The sequence below is a fragment of the Hemibagrus wyckioides genome, linkage group LG06 (assembly GCF_019097595.1).
Source record: "Hemibagrus wyckioides isolate EC202008001 linkage group LG06, SWU_Hwy_1.0, whole genome shotgun sequence".
Taxonomy (NCBI): Eukaryota; Metazoa; Chordata; class Actinopteri; order Siluriformes; family Bagridae; genus Hemibagrus; species Hemibagrus wyckioides.
This window is the reverse complement of record NC_080715.1, coordinates 19,206,285-19,224,503: the sequence shown is the minus strand read 5'-3', so window position 1 is coordinate 19,224,503 and position 18,219 is coordinate 19,206,285. Positions and strand designations below refer to the sequence as shown.

The 18,219-nt window shown below is 41.2% G+C and overlaps 1 protein-coding gene across 7 annotated transcripts in view; it reads right to left on the bottom strand.

Annotated features, from left to right (window-relative positions):
* caska (calcium/calmodulin-dependent serine protein kinase a) overlaps positions 1 to 18,219 on the bottom strand; it is a 143,169-nt gene that overhangs the window by 116,834 nt on the left and 8,116 nt on the right. For 2 of the 7 annotated variants that reach the window (XM_058392030.1, XM_058392033.1), the window contains exon 1: positions 7,075 to 7,220. The exons of 3 other annotated variants lie outside the window; for them this stretch is intronic. In XM_058392030.1, the coding sequence (XP_058248013.1) occupies positions 7,075 to 7,175 (101 nt within the window). In that variant the 5' untranslated portion in view covers positions 7,176 to 7,220. Of the gene's footprint in view, positions 1 to 7,074; positions 7,221 to 18,219 lie in introns of those variants that run through there. 2 more of the 7 variants (XM_058392035.1, XM_058392031.1) reach the window with 2 other exon arrangements.

Genomic DNA, 18,219 nt, shown 5'->3' with positions numbered 1-18,219 from the left:
ACAATAGAGCTTCCTGGACAAGCTGGAGAGAATCCATCAGTGACAATACCTACAAAACCTTTGGCTGTGATATTCCCTCTGAGATCGCTGAAGTGATCAAGAAGTTTCCTCCAGCATCCTTTATTAACTTCATAAATAACGGGCTGTGTGGAAAGAGCTGCGAGGAGGCGAGCTGTGACTCTGTCCCTCAGCAATAAAGCAGCAGGACGACAGTCAGCTCCAGGTGACAGTTTTCACAGCTGAGCGAACCCAAGAAAGTAAGAACCAAAAGAAAGAAAACAATCAAAGCAGATGGAAAATCATATAAGTTAAAAAAAAAAAAAAAAAAAAAAAAGAAGAAGAAGAAAGACGGCAAGCAAGTTATGTAGTTTAGCTCGGGGACACAAAGGCATATATGAATTCCTGTGAAGGACAGCTGTTTAGACATCTGTATCTTCTCCTGATCAAATATTTGAAGCAGCACATTGTGTTTTTAACCTTTTACAAAAGTCACCAGGTTGCTGGTGAACATTTGGGCTATGAGGTGTGGTGTGTGTTATCATCACAAGTAGAGACATTATCTGAGGCTCTCAACGTGTTTCCCACACAAACTTTTTGTTCTAGCTTGAGAAAATTAAGCGGCTTTGCTCATCGGTGTTTTTGTGTACTTGTGCGTTCCAGATGAAGCATCCACCAAGTTAAAACCATTCTAGCATCAGACATGCAGGTATGTGAAGAACAGTAGACTGACTGAATGCATTAGTTACTTTATTGTTTCTATTGTTCACGGTTGCACTGTGGGACATTTCACTACATTACACATGTAATATTTATGTGACTAATAAAGAACCTTGAACCTTACAATATCGAGGTGACACCACAAGAACTTCTAGCAAAATAGGTTTGCTTTTTTTAGTAGCATGTAGGATTTTTCCCCTCTGGTTGTTGAACCTGCAGCAGCTATGAAAAACAAAAGAAGAAGAAAGAATTATTCTAGACATTGAATCTGCCTTTCAGGCTAGTGATTTGTCCGGCGCTGAATATGTGAAGAGAGAAACAAATCAATGAGGCAGCCGGTTCATCCCACCCATCCAGCTCACATCCCTTATAAGCAGCCCAGCTGAACTCTGGGATTACTGTTAATGCTCTGGTGCAGGCTGCCTTGTGCCCCGCTGGGTAATGGAGAGAGCAGTTAAAGCCAGCGCTACAGTGGATGATGCTGACTCGGAGTCCGCTAATGCTGCCACTGATGTCTTCATCTTTTAGCGTTCACACAGCTTCAGGCATGTTGGCAGCGTGCCGCATCTAGGTTTACACCCGGCACAGATCAAACGCAGAGGGACCGGACAGAGAGTCTTTGACCGGGGTCAAAGAGTTGTGGCTTTTTATGAAGAATAAAGAATATCTCAACAGCTTTTCTGAAGGGATTTTGCATGCCCAGAAGGCACTATTATTGCACAACGAGGTTCCTAGATTTTCAGCCATTTCCATGTTCAGAGAATATCAGATAAATTAGATCAGATAAACCTCTTCCAGGTAATCAGGAAGACTTTAATGAAAAGCTGTGTCGCAGTATCGGTCTAAAGCTTGCTGTAAAAATGCGCTTACTTATTTCTCTTAAGCTCAAGATCAGCCCATATGTCACAGATTGGTCATGCCGTGAGAAATCAGGAAGACAACAGGCATCCCACACACCCACACCCTCATTCGCAAACGGGAAATTTAGCGGAACCAGTTCCCCAGCATATTTTTAAGGGGGGCGGGAGGGGGGGGGGTAGAGAAACCTGCACGGAAATGGGGAAAACATGTGAAACCCCACATGGAGAGTAACCCGAGCTAAGGAGTCCTGAAGCTGAGAGGAAGCAACACTACACTCTGAGCCAAGGAGCTGGCCAAAATTACAGCGATTACTAAAATAGCTTTCAAACAAGATATAACTAGGGACATTACAGAGGAAAGGCAAACATGAAATTGCTGCTCTGGAAACACACACACACACACACACACACACAGCAACGGTACACATGCCCAGAGAAAACAAGCACACACATTTTCTATAAAGAGCGACAGCAAAACTCCTAACGTCGCTCAAAAAAATTCATAAAACATAGCAAATGCAGTTTTGGGGGCAAACACAACCCCAGACATACATTTGGCTTGCTTGAGCCTGTGTAAACACACCTCTCCCTGTGCACGGCACAAACACAGCTTACACTGACAATCTGAGGGGCAGGAAAAGCAAATTCACGGCTCTACGCTAAGCAAATTACTGCTGCACCTCACACACTGAGGAGGACTGCTGCTTAGCTCTGATGTGCTCTAACAGCTGGAGAAGACTGACGGCCAGTCGCAGCGTGCAGAATTCGTGCCACATGGTCGGCTGTGGATCGACACAACAAAGATGTTTCTATATCTCGAAACATCTTGAGATTTTCACATGGACACTGCAGACCTCCGGGGGGCAGCTCCTCTCATCATAAAGACTTTTCTATGCATTTTCCAGGACACATTTATATTACATTTACTATATGTCTATAGTACATCGTTGTAAAAGAGTAATTATTAATATTTTCACTATCCTATGTTGCTCAGAAGAGTTCACTTTTGAGTCTGGTTCGTATCAAAGGTTCTTCTTCGTCTCATCTCATGTCTCTTCTGGCTCAGGGATTGAAATCTACATTCAGTGAAGCTGCTTGTAACTCTTTTTACCAAAGGCCAAAAAATGGAATTTGCACCTATTTTGTTTGTGTCCATGTTCAGCACTCAATCTGAAGTGATGGTTAATGGTTCTAATGAAAGTAGTCAGTTTTAAGAAGTTTTCATCAGAATTTTTAGTTTTTACCTAGCCTACTAGGGGCAATATATTTATAGATAAGTTCCAAAAAACAACCTTCCCCACGCAAATGTTTATATCTTTAAAGTAAATAGTGATATCAAACCCATTTCTGCTCTGAGACACTCTAAGTGCTTGTTTATAACATAACTACAATTCCAGTTATCTTCATCCACTAACATTCTGTGTAAGATTCCCGAAACAGAGGTAATAAAGTCTCCAACAGTCTCCTGACTAATTTTATATATCAGACCTGCAGCCAGAACATAATTCATTTGTTTATGCTAAAAATGTCCGACAAGTTCTTCCCAGTAAAATGGAAAGCTAGTGTACTGGTAAAAAGGGTTAAACAGTGCGATACAAATAAAATTGAAGACGGCAGGCCTGGATAGAGGATTCTACTTTGGACACGCCAGCCATTTCATTATCACCTCTTCTGCCAACACAAGTGTAGGAGGCAGAAACAAGCAGCATACGAGGTTGGCAGAACAGGAAACTGAGGGGCTTCAGCCTACACACGCGCACACGCACATCTCACCTGCCTCTAGTCTCTAACAAAGGAGCCGTCCGAAATTATTTATTGCATTCAGCGTTCACAAAAAAAGGTGCTAGCACAGTTACTCACATCTACACAGGATTAAAATGCTCCTCTGATCCCAAACATCTACTTTCCTAGCAAAACAACATTCACGTGCATTGAGAAGGTGCGCAGACCGAGTGAGGAATAAATTCCGAAGAAATTCTCTCACACGCACAAGCGCCATTACATACATAAAGCCTCCATGCACTAAAGTGTCTCGCAGAACAGAGATATCAAGTCTGCAGCAATTGGTTGAACGTGACAGCTACACACATACTGCACAGTGGGAGATGATAACGGTACATAGATGTTACTTAGCAATGCTAATGACATGCCAATGCTTCTGTAACATCTGTATATACAAATGTGGTGCTCTGTAATGACAGCTTCTGAGAGTCTCGGCCCCCCCGACCCCCATATCTCTCTCCCACCCCAGCGTCGCATTTCCGATCGCTTCTGTGCAGGAAGACGGAAGCTAAAGAGACACCGTGAGCACTTTATCTCTGACAGAAGTAGAGGGTTTGTCATCATCAATAATTAAGCCAGGGGTTTATTCCCCAACACATAACAGCACTTTGGTGTAATGCATCTGCAATCCTATCTGGCCTTGAATAATAAGGAACAGCTCCATGGCTCCGGCGGCTTGGGGAACTCTGCAAGGAACCGCGATTGCATTGCGGGAGCATTTGGATGACTTTCACCACGGATAACAAATGACAGAATACATGCAGAAGAGACTTATGTTAACGAGAAGAAAAATAAACATGTCGGATGTTTTCCTAACCCTGTTAAAGTGATTTCAGGAGAAGTGCTGCTTGTGACAAACAACAATCTAGCTTAAGCTAAGCTCTCTTCATGAATATTCATTTAGCATTTAAATGATCAAGGCTGGCTCTTCTCGACAGAGCATACAAATTTTATTTACAACATAGTGATGTTTGTAATCATAAGTCTTGAAAGTCACTCAGAGTGCTAAGCGTAACCTTGTACGTTTGTGACATGGACTTCATGTAGCAGCACAGATCACTCCAAATCAAGCTACCTAATAACCTAGTGACTCGGATTAAACTGACTCCAAATGTTTCTCGTTAGAAAGCTGCAGGACTATTTGAGTAAATTGGACCGTAATCATTACATTGCTGTCAGTGAAACTCCTGCTGATCTGATTCATCATGAAACCTGTGCTTGTTTTGGACCGTGATATCTGCTTCTTCTCTGATTACTAGACTCACCGGTAGCTTTGATATTCTGTCCAGGGTGAGTTTGTTTCACTTGGTGCAGGTGTTTGGTTTGGGTGGTTGCATTTATTTGTATGTTTTTAGACAGAAGGAGAGAGAGAGGGATTTTACAAACATACTTCACTTTCACTGTACATATGCGTAGATGCTACATGAGATGCATTGTTCATACGTCTTGCATAAAGGATGTGCATCTGAAGTGAAGCAGAAAATCCAAAACACTGGTACTCAGAGCAGACCTTTCAATAAGAGGTTTCTAAAAAATCAAAAACTAACCGTACTAGGAAAACTTTCTTCCCCCACACAAGTCTTCACACTCCGCAACAGTCTAAAAGCAGTAAATAAGTACAATTTGAGATACGTTTTTTTATTCATACAGTCGTAGACACACATGGTGCTATACTGCTTCTACTATATACACCGATCGGGCATAACATTATGAGCAGAGAGAGGTGAAGTAAATAACATCAAATTATCTCCCCCTCATGGCAGCTGTTAGTGGGTGGGATATATTAGGCAGCAATTGAGCATTTTGTCCTCAAAGTTGATTTGTAAGAAGCAGGAAAAATGGGCAAGTGTAAGGATCTGAGCGAGTTTGACGGAGGGCCACATTGTGATGGCTAGACGACTGGATCAAAGCATCTCCAAAACTGCAGCTCTTGTGGGGTGTTCCCAACAGACGAGCTACTGTTGCTGAAACTGCTGAAGAAGTTGATGCTGGTTCTGATAGAAAGGTGTCAGAATACACAGTGCATTATGGGTTAGGGCTGTTTTGGCAGCAAAAGGGGGATCAACACAATATTAGGCAGGTGGTCATAATGTTATACCTGGTCGGGGTACATTGCTACTACACCACTCAGAAAAGTCTGATTAATTCCTGAAGACGTTCCCATGGATCCCACCAAATGAATGCAGGATATACGTGGCAGCCATCTTGTACTCGTAGTTAAACAGTATAAATCAGCCTCTAGTCCGTATTAGGAAACTAACCAAATCCTAATAAATGATCTTTACTTCAAATCAGTTCGTCAAATCCACTCATTGTTAGCCTTAAGCACTGTTTAAAAGAAACACACTCCTGAGAAAAAGAATCAGATCCGATTACGTGTCCACTAAGCAGAGACGGGGAAGACATTAGGATGGCAGCAGGTCTGACACGAGAGAGCGGTGAGCAGAAAGTGCTGAGACGGTCTGTTATCAGCATGTTACTGTTGTTACTGGTGGAAGTGAAACACTAATCTGAGCACATTTAAAGCGACCTGTCAGGCAGGCCTTCAGAGACATCTGGAACAGTATTCTATACAGACACAAATAAAATTCATTAACTGGAGTCTGGCCAAGCAGAGAGAACATCATGCAGTCCAGGATACGCACACTCCTAACAATTTTCTTGTTTTTTTCCTGCTGGCTACATCTGGCTAAACAAACAGATGTGACTGTACTATACAATAACAATGAATCAGGAAACAAACTAGATGTACAGATATACAGATATTACTACCAACACTAAAAGTGCTGGATCATTTATAATAAGCCATCCTGCAAAAACCTCATGGGTGAAAGTGCTAGTGTAAGATTTATCTAGCAGGGACGTCAGACACAAGACGGTGGACAGTTCAGATCATGTCCGTTATTAACTGATTACATGTTGCCTAATATCACTTGTAGTCCCTCCAGGAGTTTGTATGTGATTGTTATGGCCAAAAATACTGTGTTTTTCTGGTTTTGCTTTTTGTGCTTGAATTGGTGAAATTGAAAGCACAGGATTATCCTTTTAAACTTATACATATATGTAATTACTTTCTATGATAGCTGTTGGACGCACGTGTATGAAAGAGGGCTTTGGCTGAATGTGTGTTGTGATGATATCACATGATGTCTAGGTCCAAATCTGTGGAAAACCTGCAGAAATTTAAAGAAATGGCAAGCTCCTCTGAATATTGTGCAGTTTACTTGATTTTACTTTAACTTCTGCAATCTGTATCGTTATTTATTAAAGTAATATGTGATACGACATAGAAATCAGGGGTTTATTTATTTTACGCAAGCCTCATTAAGTCAAAAAATTTTAGGAATCATATTTTGACAACTAGGCAGCTAATAAGTATACCACTGTGCTGTTGAAGACAGAAATAATATGACATTTTGAAGCTTGTTCTCCCCCCAAGAAAAGAAAGAAAAAAAAAAAGAAAGATATCATTACGTTTCCAAAGCAACAAGTAATTATACTAGAAAACCTCCTGATGCAGGCTACTGAGATCAAACATCACAGATGCATCAGGAATCAATTTAGCTTTACTTCAGGTTGATGTGAAATCCTGTTGTGAGCTCCCTACAAACCTAAACTAATACACAAGCCAGAGCTCTTTCTCTAGTAAAAACATAAATGTTTAAAATAAAAGCTGACCTTTTTTCAAGGGAAAAAGTACAAAGATGTGGCCCACCTTCTCTGTCTGTTGCTAGAATCCGCATGTGCCGGAGCGTGTCTGTTCCTCAGCCAGAATCTAGCTCTCTGTATATCTGGACTAAGTCCTCCAAACACCATGGTTTAAACGTCTCGATCTAAAGCTCCGAACAGGACAGAACTACCGCAGTCATGCAGCCGCAGTCAGCGCTGAAAGTGACGAACACGCTGCCCCTGCTAGCTCTTAATCCCGCGGGTAAACACCCTGCAGCTCTATCTGCATTACGAGAGGAGAGGGCAAATATTTAAGAGGGAGAGGGAGCTTTGTTTTGGTGAACAGGTAGACAGATTCACATTGGTGCACTCTGAGAAATACAAGCATGCAAAACAGCAGCTGGAAGCATTTCCACGAGAGCTGCACTTGCAAATTGACAATATGCAGAATGACTTGGTGAACCTTTGAATGCTGCTGCTTTGTAGGATAAAAAAAACACTTGGTGCGTATTTGCTGAGATCTTGACATTGTGACATTGTGATGGCTTTCTGAACTGTTATGACTTTCTTATGGCTCATCTGCATAAAGCAATCTAAACCCACTGCAGAAAGTGGCTATATATATATATATATATTTTATTACACTACAGATACTGCACTTGCCTTATAACGCTGGCTGTTGTGTTAGGATTATGTGATGACCCCCCACACTATTGTTTTACCCTGAGGAAGAACAGACCTGAGTATCACCCGGTCTGCAGCTGATTAAATGTCTTTTGCCACACCGCTGCAGGGAACATATGGAGACCAGACACAGTGCAGCACTACAAAGAGTCTGTGCCTTCAAACTTTAAAGCCTTTTCTGCATTCATTCATTCTGTCCAGGAAAAATACAAAGCAGCAATGAACAATCGTAAGAGTTGACATATAGTTAGCTGTTCATTATTGTATTGTACACTACTGACCACACACACACACACACACACACGAGACCACATGCAAATGAGTGCTTGTACAATCTTTTTGTCTGTATAGTGAGGATACTGATTGGGACGTCTCCAGTGACACGTTTTGAGAAACATTATACAAGTTTTAACCCTTTTACCAGAGGCCAAAACATAGGAATTAGTCCCATTTATGGGGTTTCCATGTTTAGTACTAAATTTCTTTGTCATGTTACATTCCACAGTGTTGCTAAATACGAAAGTAGACTTTTAGAATTTGTCAGCAGTATTTTTGTTTTTTTTACCTAGCCTACTAAAGGCAAACATTTCATACAAGAGTTCCAAAAAACAAAAACAGTTTTTCCCGCACACAAGATATGTTCATATTTTCAAAGTAAATGGTGATATCAAACCCATTTCTGCTCTCTGAGACCCCCCAAGTGCTACTAAAAAGCATCAGCGTTAGCTTCAACTACCAAAATTCTGTGTAAGGTTATCCAAACAGAGGTATAATCACACTGAAAGCCAACAGTCTCCTGAATTTTTTTTAACAGATTTTCCGTAATAAAATAATTCGTTTATACTGATTGAAAAAGTCTGATAAGTCTAAAAGCATTAGTGAGATCAGGCACTGGTGTAGGGTGAGGGGGTTTGGGGTGCAGTTGATGCTCTGATTTATTACAGTTGGTGTTCAGTGAGGTTGAGGTCAGGCCTGTGTGCCGGACACTTGAGTTTTTGGACCTTAACACACCTTGCTTTTTGCTCAGGGTTTTCATTCCAATTATGCAGGAGCTGCATCCAATTCCTTCTGTTTAATTTTAGCTTTTGATAGATTCAGGTGTAGCTTCTGCTTGGCTGGAATGAAAACCTGAACCCATGCTGACCCTCCCCAAATGAGACTGGAAACTCCTGTCACATACCACTGTGTGCTTGTCTCTGTGGCAACAGTTTAGGGAAGAACCACATATGGGTGTGATGGTCAGGTATCCACTCACATTTGCAGGTTTTTCATCCTTCATTAGAAAGTCCATCCTTCATTAGACAACTTTGGGAATAAACTGGTTTTATTAAGTAAACTCATAGGTTTTGGGAAGTGCAGCAAACACACATCACTCACTAAAGTTAGCTGGCTATCTTCTGGCTAACAAGAGACGAACATGGAAGAGTCTTCACAAGATGAATATTCCAGGGTGAAATGTTATACCACAACAAAAGACAAGTTTAATACACAGCATGCGCACATGCCCCATCCCACCTGAATAAACACTGGCATGCTCAGAGCCTTTATCCTGTGCCATGCTTCATTAAAGTCCAGTATAAACAGATGTAAACACGCCACAAGTGGTTGCATTTATTACCATGGGTCATGCTTTAAACTGTGGAATAAAACTTTAAAATATGTCTCCTTTATTACTGAAGAAGCAAGGTGCAGCCCATGCATCATGCCACTTATGATCAATGTCCAAAATCACAAACACGCTCTCAGTAAATCCACGAAAACCATCACCTTTAATTACTTCAGGCTCCAAAACCATTTCACAAATCCGAGACCTTGAAGAGTGGTGAAATGGCCATTCTGAAAATCCTTTTCTATCTACAGGATGAGTGCACATTTTCCAGCTGATGGCCTCTATTTGAAAAGACAGTGAAAAGATTTTAACAAGGGGCAGCTGGACTGCTCTGGTGAATTACAGGATCAATTTGCCTGGAGTGCTTCCACATGTAGATTGAGGAGATGGAGGCTGAGCTCAGGGTGAGGGTGACGCAACTGCAGACGGATAGGTTATTACAGTCCACCGTTATGAAAAGAGAAGATACGGCTGCTATCACGGTGTTTAAGAAGCCGCCGAGATGATCAAAGTAGGTACAAGATAAACAGCCCCAAATGTCCAGCACGCATCGATCAGGTGTGGGAAAGAGCCAGCAAGCAAGACATCCGCTTCCTAATTATAAATGGAGGGAGAAGAGTGATGTGGAGCATTTAGTAACAAACGTATTTCACTTGTTCTCTTATTATCTTCACCAATCAGGCATAACATTATGAGCACGGCGAGGTGAAGTGAATAACACTGATTATCTCCTCATCATGGCACCTGTTAGTGGGTGGGATATATTAGGCACTTTCAAAATTAACATTTTGTCCTCAAAGTTGATGTGTTAGAAGCAGGAAAAATGGGCAAGTGTAAGGATTTGAGCGAGTTTGACAAAGGGCCAAATTGTGATGGCTAGATGACTGGATCAGAGCATCTCCAAAACTGCAGCTCTTGTGGGGTGTTCCCGGTCTGCAGTGGTCAGTATCTATCAAAAGTATCCTTTCGGTCTTGTAAGTCCTTTAAGACCTGTAAATATCTTTTAAGACCTGTGGGCCCCACCTCGCAACTTACAGTACTTAATGGATCTGCTGCTAACATCTTGGTACCAGTTACCACAGCACACCCTCAGGGATCAGGCATGGCTCGATGGGTCAGAGCTGTTTCGGCTGCAAATGGGGGACCAACACAATATTAGGCAGATGGTCATAATGTTATGCCTGAATGGTGTAGCTATCTAGTGAATGACAGCACGGTTCATTTCTCAGAGATGATTCCCTGGTCAATTTTTGAGAGGCTTAAACATTCAAACAATACATTTCTCTGCATTATTTAATAATAATCACATCTTGTAAGTGTTATGAGCAGTTTGCTCTTTGTCAATAAAATGTCATCATTAGCTCCAAATGTGAAAGCTATTGAACGGATTTCGTAAACATGCACCATAGTTTAGGGATAAGGATTTTAAGACGCACCCTTGCCAGTGTTTACAGCTATGGCCTCTCTGCTCACACGGCACCATGCAGTATTTCAGACCTTTAATGGTATGTGCAGCAAAACCAGAAAAATGTGATGTTTCTTGCCTTCTCTCATACAGTGGTTTGTTTGTCATTTCGCTTGTGTGTGTGGGCAGCAGTTCAATTAAATAAATAGTACTTCAATTATGCCTAAAAAAATCAACTTGTCTGAAATGTCCATCCATGTTAATAAGTCTATTTTTCTGTACTGTGTTTGATGTAACATTAGTGCGCTGGTACACTAATGGTGTGTAACGTTGTACTACCACAAATTATGATTGCCATTATGTCCTCACATTTATGTTTACAATAAAGTTTGTCTAGTGCCGAGATAAAGATGATAAAGGCAGGTAAATACAGCAGCAAGTCTTTAATACTCGAACCCCATCTCAAACTGCTTACTACTATACTTCATATTCTGTCATTACACCCGTAGTACATTACTGTTCTGACACACTATTTACTACAGTAGCATGCTTGGAGTGCAGCCTTGAACACATCTTAAGTGTTTATTGACTCTCCACGTACAAGCATCAGATTAATGGAGATGCAGTGGACGGTGTTGCATCATATCGCTTTAACAACGCACGAGCTGCTCTGATAATAAGCACCTTCATTCCTCCAGTTACAAGGGAGGTGCATTCAATGAAGCCTGGATGGTTGTAATGAAGTGTGTGTGTGTGACTGTGGTGTGGGTGTGAGCGGATATGAACACTGGAATGAGGTTGCAAGTAGGAGGGACCCTAAACAATACTGTACTGATGACAAAACCTACCTCGACAGCAGTGCGGTGCTTAGTGACGGCAGCGTGTGTGTGTTGCAGTACTTGCTCATGCTCTCAGCCTAATAGGAGTACAATACACATCACTGTTTCAGTCTAATGCTATGTGGGTGAAATGATGCCTGCTGAGTCAATTTCAGCACACAGCTGTGGAACAAAGAGCAAGGCTGCAAGATGGAGAGTGAGGACTAGAAGGTCAGCAGAGCCTTGGGTTACTGCCGCCCAAACGGCTACAGCCCAAGGTGCAGGACGGTTCTCGGCTGTGAATTCTCCGTCGAGCGCTCCATCAGTCTCACTAACACAATCGCAGCGCATTGCCACCGGCTCACACCGAGTGAAGAACAGCGGAGGAGGAAAGTTGCGAGCCTCAAGGAATGTGCAATAGTCACACACGCTGCTCTGTCTAAATCATGTACAGACTAAGGCTGGGTGGAAAGGACGATATATTATCTTTTCTGAAATATCATGGATATTGCAATATAGATTTTATATTAAAATAAAAGCATACTCTGCCTAATATATCCCACACCCTGACAGGTGCCATTGTAACAAGATGACAAATGTTACTTCACCTGTCAGTGGTTTAAATGTTAACGCTGACAAAAAAGGTCATCTCCTAAAAAAATATGAATAAAGTATTTTTGCAGACATTAAATGTTTTTTTTTCATCATCTGTACCGCTTATCCGATCTATTCTTGGGTCACGGGGAGCCTGCGCCTATCTCAGGAGTCATCGGGCAAGATACACCCTGGACAGAGTGCCAACCCATCGCAGGGCACACGCGCACACTCATTCACACACTTTGGGCAATTTAAAGACTCTGGTCAGCCTAGAAGCATGTCTTTGGATTGTAGGAGAAAACCAGAGCACCCGGAGGAAACCCACCAAGCCCAGGAAGAACATGCAATCTCCACACACACACTGAGCAGGAGCGAGACTCGAACCCAGGACTCCGGAGGTGTGAGGCTAACCACTAAGCCACCGTGCTGCCCTGACATGAAATGTAAACATTAAAAACAGTATCAAACAGTAATTTTTAAAAAGCAGCACTACTGTATTGCTGAAGTTTGCAAGCAAATCTATATCATGATGCGTATTGCGTAACGTAGAAATGCCTTTGTGAATCAGGATGTGATATCCTGTCATATCAGCCAGCTGTAGAATAGACCGTATGACGTGAACAGCATGCGTTTCACATACAAGAAAACACACACACAAAAAAATACAGAAGCCCATCATAAGGCTCCACACCCCATAAATTCACAAGATGCTAAAAGAGAGCGTTTGATTGATATTGAACATCCCGGCTCTCCTGTCTTCACAGCTGAAGAGATTTTACAGAATGAATTAATCCAAGATGTTTCTGTAACGATATTTATATTCAGAGTAATGTGCTCATAAATAAGCCTGATGTATTTTCACAGTTTCACACAATTAAGCAGCGTTCTGTACAGACGTTACATAAGAGGCGCATAAATGTCCACAATATGTTTTTTTCATACAAGATGAAACCGCACAGGTTAAATAACATAAATAAAAAGCCCACAGAGTTAGGTGATGGGCTAAAAGTTAATGACGAAAAAAAAAACCCAACAACATCCCCTATGTGATTTCTAATTCAAGACAGTGTGATTAAATCTGTGGAGGATCCAGATGAGGAGAGTGGTGGAGAAAACACACTCTGATTATAGAGATAACCAGTCAAGCACAAGTTTACTATCCATTCCAAACAGGAAGCAAGCAACTGGCGTGTCAGCACTAAACTAATTCATTCTTATTTCTCGGGCATTTTCTCTATAAATATACATGTCGAATGAAAATGAGGGAACGTATAAAAACGTGAAGAAATTATATATATATATATATATATATATATATCTATATATATATATATATATATATATATATATATATATATATATTTATATATATATATATATATATATATGAGAAAAGGAAAATAGTGGAAGATGGTCCCAGTGCATCCCTTCAGGACACATCCAGAGGCAGCGTGTGGTTTTGAAGATTACGTTGTAAGGAAATGTTAGCGAGTATGGTAATTGGGTGCATGAGGAAGGACCAGACACTTACTCTCTTTCAAGTGCCAAAGCTGCCTGCCAATATCTAAATTAAAACGGCTCAATTTGTGCTAACGAGAGCCTCCTTTATCAGTTCAGTCAGCAGATCAGATTGTCTGTCTGTAGAGCCACCTACTTTGCATTATTTCATCGGTGTGAAAAACAGAAGACACGCAGCAGTCGCACGCGGTTAGGTGTCGCTTCCCACTCGCGGGCAAATCACAAGGTCATTAAATACAATTGAATTTGGGCTTTCTGTGAAGACAGGATGATTACTGTTTGCAATATTCTCCTTCTCACATGCTTAAGTGCTGTTCTTAATGCCGCAGTGTTTTCACCATCCTGTCTGGATCGTACATGGACGTAATACATGCTTGCTGCTTCTTTTTTTTTCTATTAAAATTCAGCTTACAATTTCACTTTAACCCAGTGGAACTACAATACAACAGGATTCTTCTTGTATCTGTTACAGCCAAATAATGATTATACCTTAGAAGGATAAAAAAAAAACCCCAAATGTTCTGTAGTTTAACATTTAGTGTTTTAGTGCACTATACAAAAGTACTCAGCTCTTGGTGGAGTTTCATTTCTCTTTGTGGACTGTAACAACTGCTAAATGGTATGGGAAAGCTGCTATGTGCTATCCAAAATGTCAAAGGGCTGATGTGTCCTCAGGGCCTTTTTGAAGACATGGTGGTCTCTGTGGATCTGAGCTGACGGCATCTTTAGATTCTGATAAAGAGCAAAGCCCTCATCAAAATTTTTGAAGTTCATAGAGAGGTTAGAGGGTCAGCCGAACCCAATCAAATAATACTCTCTCTCTCTCTCTCTCTCTTTAAAACATGACATGGCTCTCAGAGTAGCCATGTGCAAGGCTGTTCAAACTTACTGTGTTCCCTCATTCGCGTCCTCTGTAGTTTCTGATCAATAGCCAAAAGCCATAAAAAATCCCACCAGTCTACAGGAAACTGAGAGGCATAGATCGGCAGGTGTTTATGCCATTGATGGGCAGAAAATTTGGAAATGTTATTTGATAGCCTTCTGTTCATCCCAATGATATGCGCTGGTCAATGATGCATCGTGTAGGACTTTCTTCCCGATGCATTCCACGTGAAATGATGGAAAGCAAACAACTGTGAGGACTTATTTTCTTGATCCTGCACAGCATGAATAAGTGGAGTGTCCTCAGGGGTGACGTGTGCTTCAGCAGCCAGTGAATCAGAGAGTAAAATGGCTGTGCAGCAAAAGGGACAATTTGTTTTGGATGTTTAGTCTTGCTAGCAAAAAAGGTAATGCAGAACGGCCTGTGATGACGGTCATTTAGATTAATCATGACATTAATTTAAGCGATCATATACCTGTGTGTTTTCGGATGTAGGTGTAGAGTTGGACTCCTGTCTCTTTAGAGCAGATGTATTAAAAGTGCCTCTAATTATTCCCCAGTTCCATTCTTAATGGTGCAGTTGATCTTGACAGCTTGGTATGGAGTTTTATGAGATAGTAAAAGGTTATTATCAGATGGAGGCAGGCTAAAGTGGTGCACCTGCCAGAAGGGAAAACCGAGTGTAGTGCAGCAGACTATAAAACAGCCATATAACAAGTTCAGCGTGGGATTAAATGCTGAATCAGTATCAGATCAGATCGGATACTTTTCCATGTTCCATTCCACTGTCATAACAGATCACAAATGTGATTCTTTAAAGTTATGATGCAACACTGATAAACAGAGGGTCCATTCACATCTGGTGGACTATTAGTCTTGAGTGGGTGGACTATTGAAATGCAAGATTAAAATTCTTAATGTTGTACAGACCTGTACAATTCCCACACGGTAAAAGTTCATATTACATTATCATTTTCCCCAAACATGTTAGATTGACAACCTCAAAAAAAAAAAAACCCACAGTGTTCAAATTGTCTGTCAGTCATTGATTGGTGTATAAAATAGGCAGATTATAAAATATGCAATGTGCATTCTTAAATACAACAAAACCCAGCAATTTAATCTAATTAAAATAAGAAACTGCAAGATCTGCTGAAACCACCAGGAAGCACAGAAATCAGTAACCATGCAATATTAACAGAGAGCTTTAGAAAAGACACAAACTGGTGCTGAGATATAAAATTAGTGTTCTGGTGCCAGATGATGGGTTCAGAGGCTCCCATTGTTTCAGAGACCTACAGGCTCTGAGTTAAGCAGAGGGATCGGATGGTGCAGGCAAACTCTAGGACGTACAGGGGGATGTGCGCAATGTGCATCATCTCCATCACCCTGTGCAACATCATATCAAACAAACATGACAGACTTAAGCAAAGGCATAGAGCGCTCACACAAGGAGAGCTTGATAAAGATGTAAAGAGCTATGGTGCATTGCTGAGTGCAATGAGCACACACATACACACTCCACGGAGAGAGAGAGAGAGAGAGAGAGAGAGAGAGGGGAAAGTAGATAAGCGGCTGTGACATGTAGCTGGAGGGATGGAAAGAAAGCCAGACTGATGGGAGTTGGGCTGAACTAATAGCCTGCTAGTGGCTCACACTAAACACGGCCTGTCTGTTATACACTCACACAGCCATATGCTATGGCTTCAATATCTAAATGAGAGCATTACTAAAATAATTACCAAATCACAACAGAAAATGTTCATGCTCTTTTCTTATTAACTACGCTCTACGTTTTAGCTCCCTGTTAAATGTTAGGTTCATATTGCTGTAGAACTTTTACAACTTCAGATATATACATTTATATACAATTTCTAAGTTACTAAGATAAGAGCCACAAAATACCAGGAATTCCTTTATAATGCTTCATAATGACGGTATAAAATGCTGATACTCTATTTGGTTGAAATTATCAGCAGTAAAAACTGTTTTTTTACTCATCACCCATTATCAATTTCCACCCATCAGTCATAAGACTACTAAACAGCCAGGGTGAAGGCTAACATGTGATTCCTCATGAAGCCAGCCATCACTGTCTGCCCTCTTCCATATACACAAAGTTCACAGATGTCCATGATTTGTTAGTGTGGCTGTGATAAAGAGGGGTGAGAAAGTATGCCATTCCTCTCCTCCACAGAATCCGTCCAGTTTTATCTCTACTGCACTTTATCCACAGATGGCTTGGGCATTGTGATAGATTCAAATTCCTCATCAGGGGTGAATGCTTCTCTGTCACGCTACTCAGGAGACTTCGTTTATTAATGGTGTTCGATGCTCAAAATATGCTCCAATTTTTCAAGTTGAGCAATTAAGTGCCCTGGTAAACAGATGGAAGGATCAGTGCAACAGAGGATAAAGCCATTTATACAGTGTTTACCTTTACAGCAAAGGACAATAGGGCAAGTAATCTGAAGCTATAGGTCAGAAAGTAGTTAATCAGGTGAGTTAGTCAGGGCACCAGAGCCATGAGTGTCAAGATGATGCCTTCACATGGCACCTCTCAGAGCAAGACTACAATCACAGATACTACAGACTAGCTTCTGCCTTTATACAGACAGAGCACCTTAAACAGATGAAAGATTAAGGTGGTTTTCACACTGGGCATGTTTGCTGAATCTGATTGTGATAGTTTGTGGGTATTGCGTCATCTGACCTCTTCTCTGATCCACAACGTTTTCCTGTGGGATGTGTGCTGTGGAAACTAATGATGTGGTGGTAATCGGCTAAAACGGATGCACAGGTTACTTTACTTCCTGAACAAGTGCGGACCCGAGTATGAGCTGAGTTCGAAGGGAATCACGGCACAGTTCCAGTCTAACCGAACTCACACCACCTCCTACAGGAAGTCTCGGGTTCTGTACCGCACTGCGCTTCCTGGCACACATGTCAGTGTTCACGTTACCAATTTTTCCTGTAAACTGTGCTCTGTTTTAGACTAAACTGCCAGTGTGAAAGACCTTTTAGAGATGTGCTGCAAACTGGTGCAGACAAACACAATCCCAAAACTAAAATAAATAACTAAATAAATAAATAAAATGAACAGATTAATAATAAATAAATAAATAAATAAATAAATAAATAAATAATAATAATTCTCATTACATGTTTATGGATGCTTATGCTTGTGTAAATAATCGTAAATACCGAATATAAAGCTTATATTTGAGGACACTCGTTCACTAACAAATATAAGGGAACTCTCTGGTGTAAAGCACATACAAAAGGTGTAATTTAAAAGCGTTTCTTGTTTAATGAGAATCTAGAATACCGAAAGTATTTTCCTACTCGCTTTTCATTGTGTGTAATATAGTGAACACACCTGCAGCCAGAGGCTCACACAGCTGCACTGCTCACTGCACTAAACCCACTAAACCGCAGCAGTCAGCAGCTCAGGTGAGACACAACTGTGCATACAGAATACCGAAAAGCACTAAAATGGCCACTCGGTCAGCCAAGATGTCGAAAAGCTCTTTAAATTCCCGGTTGGAGGTGTAATTAAACATTGTCTGCTGGGCTTTAATGAGGCTGCTGACCTGAAAAGGTCCATCAGTGTAGTAGTACTCAGTGCAGTGTCCATTAAGAATTGACAGCGACAACTGCCACGGCTGTGAAGAAAG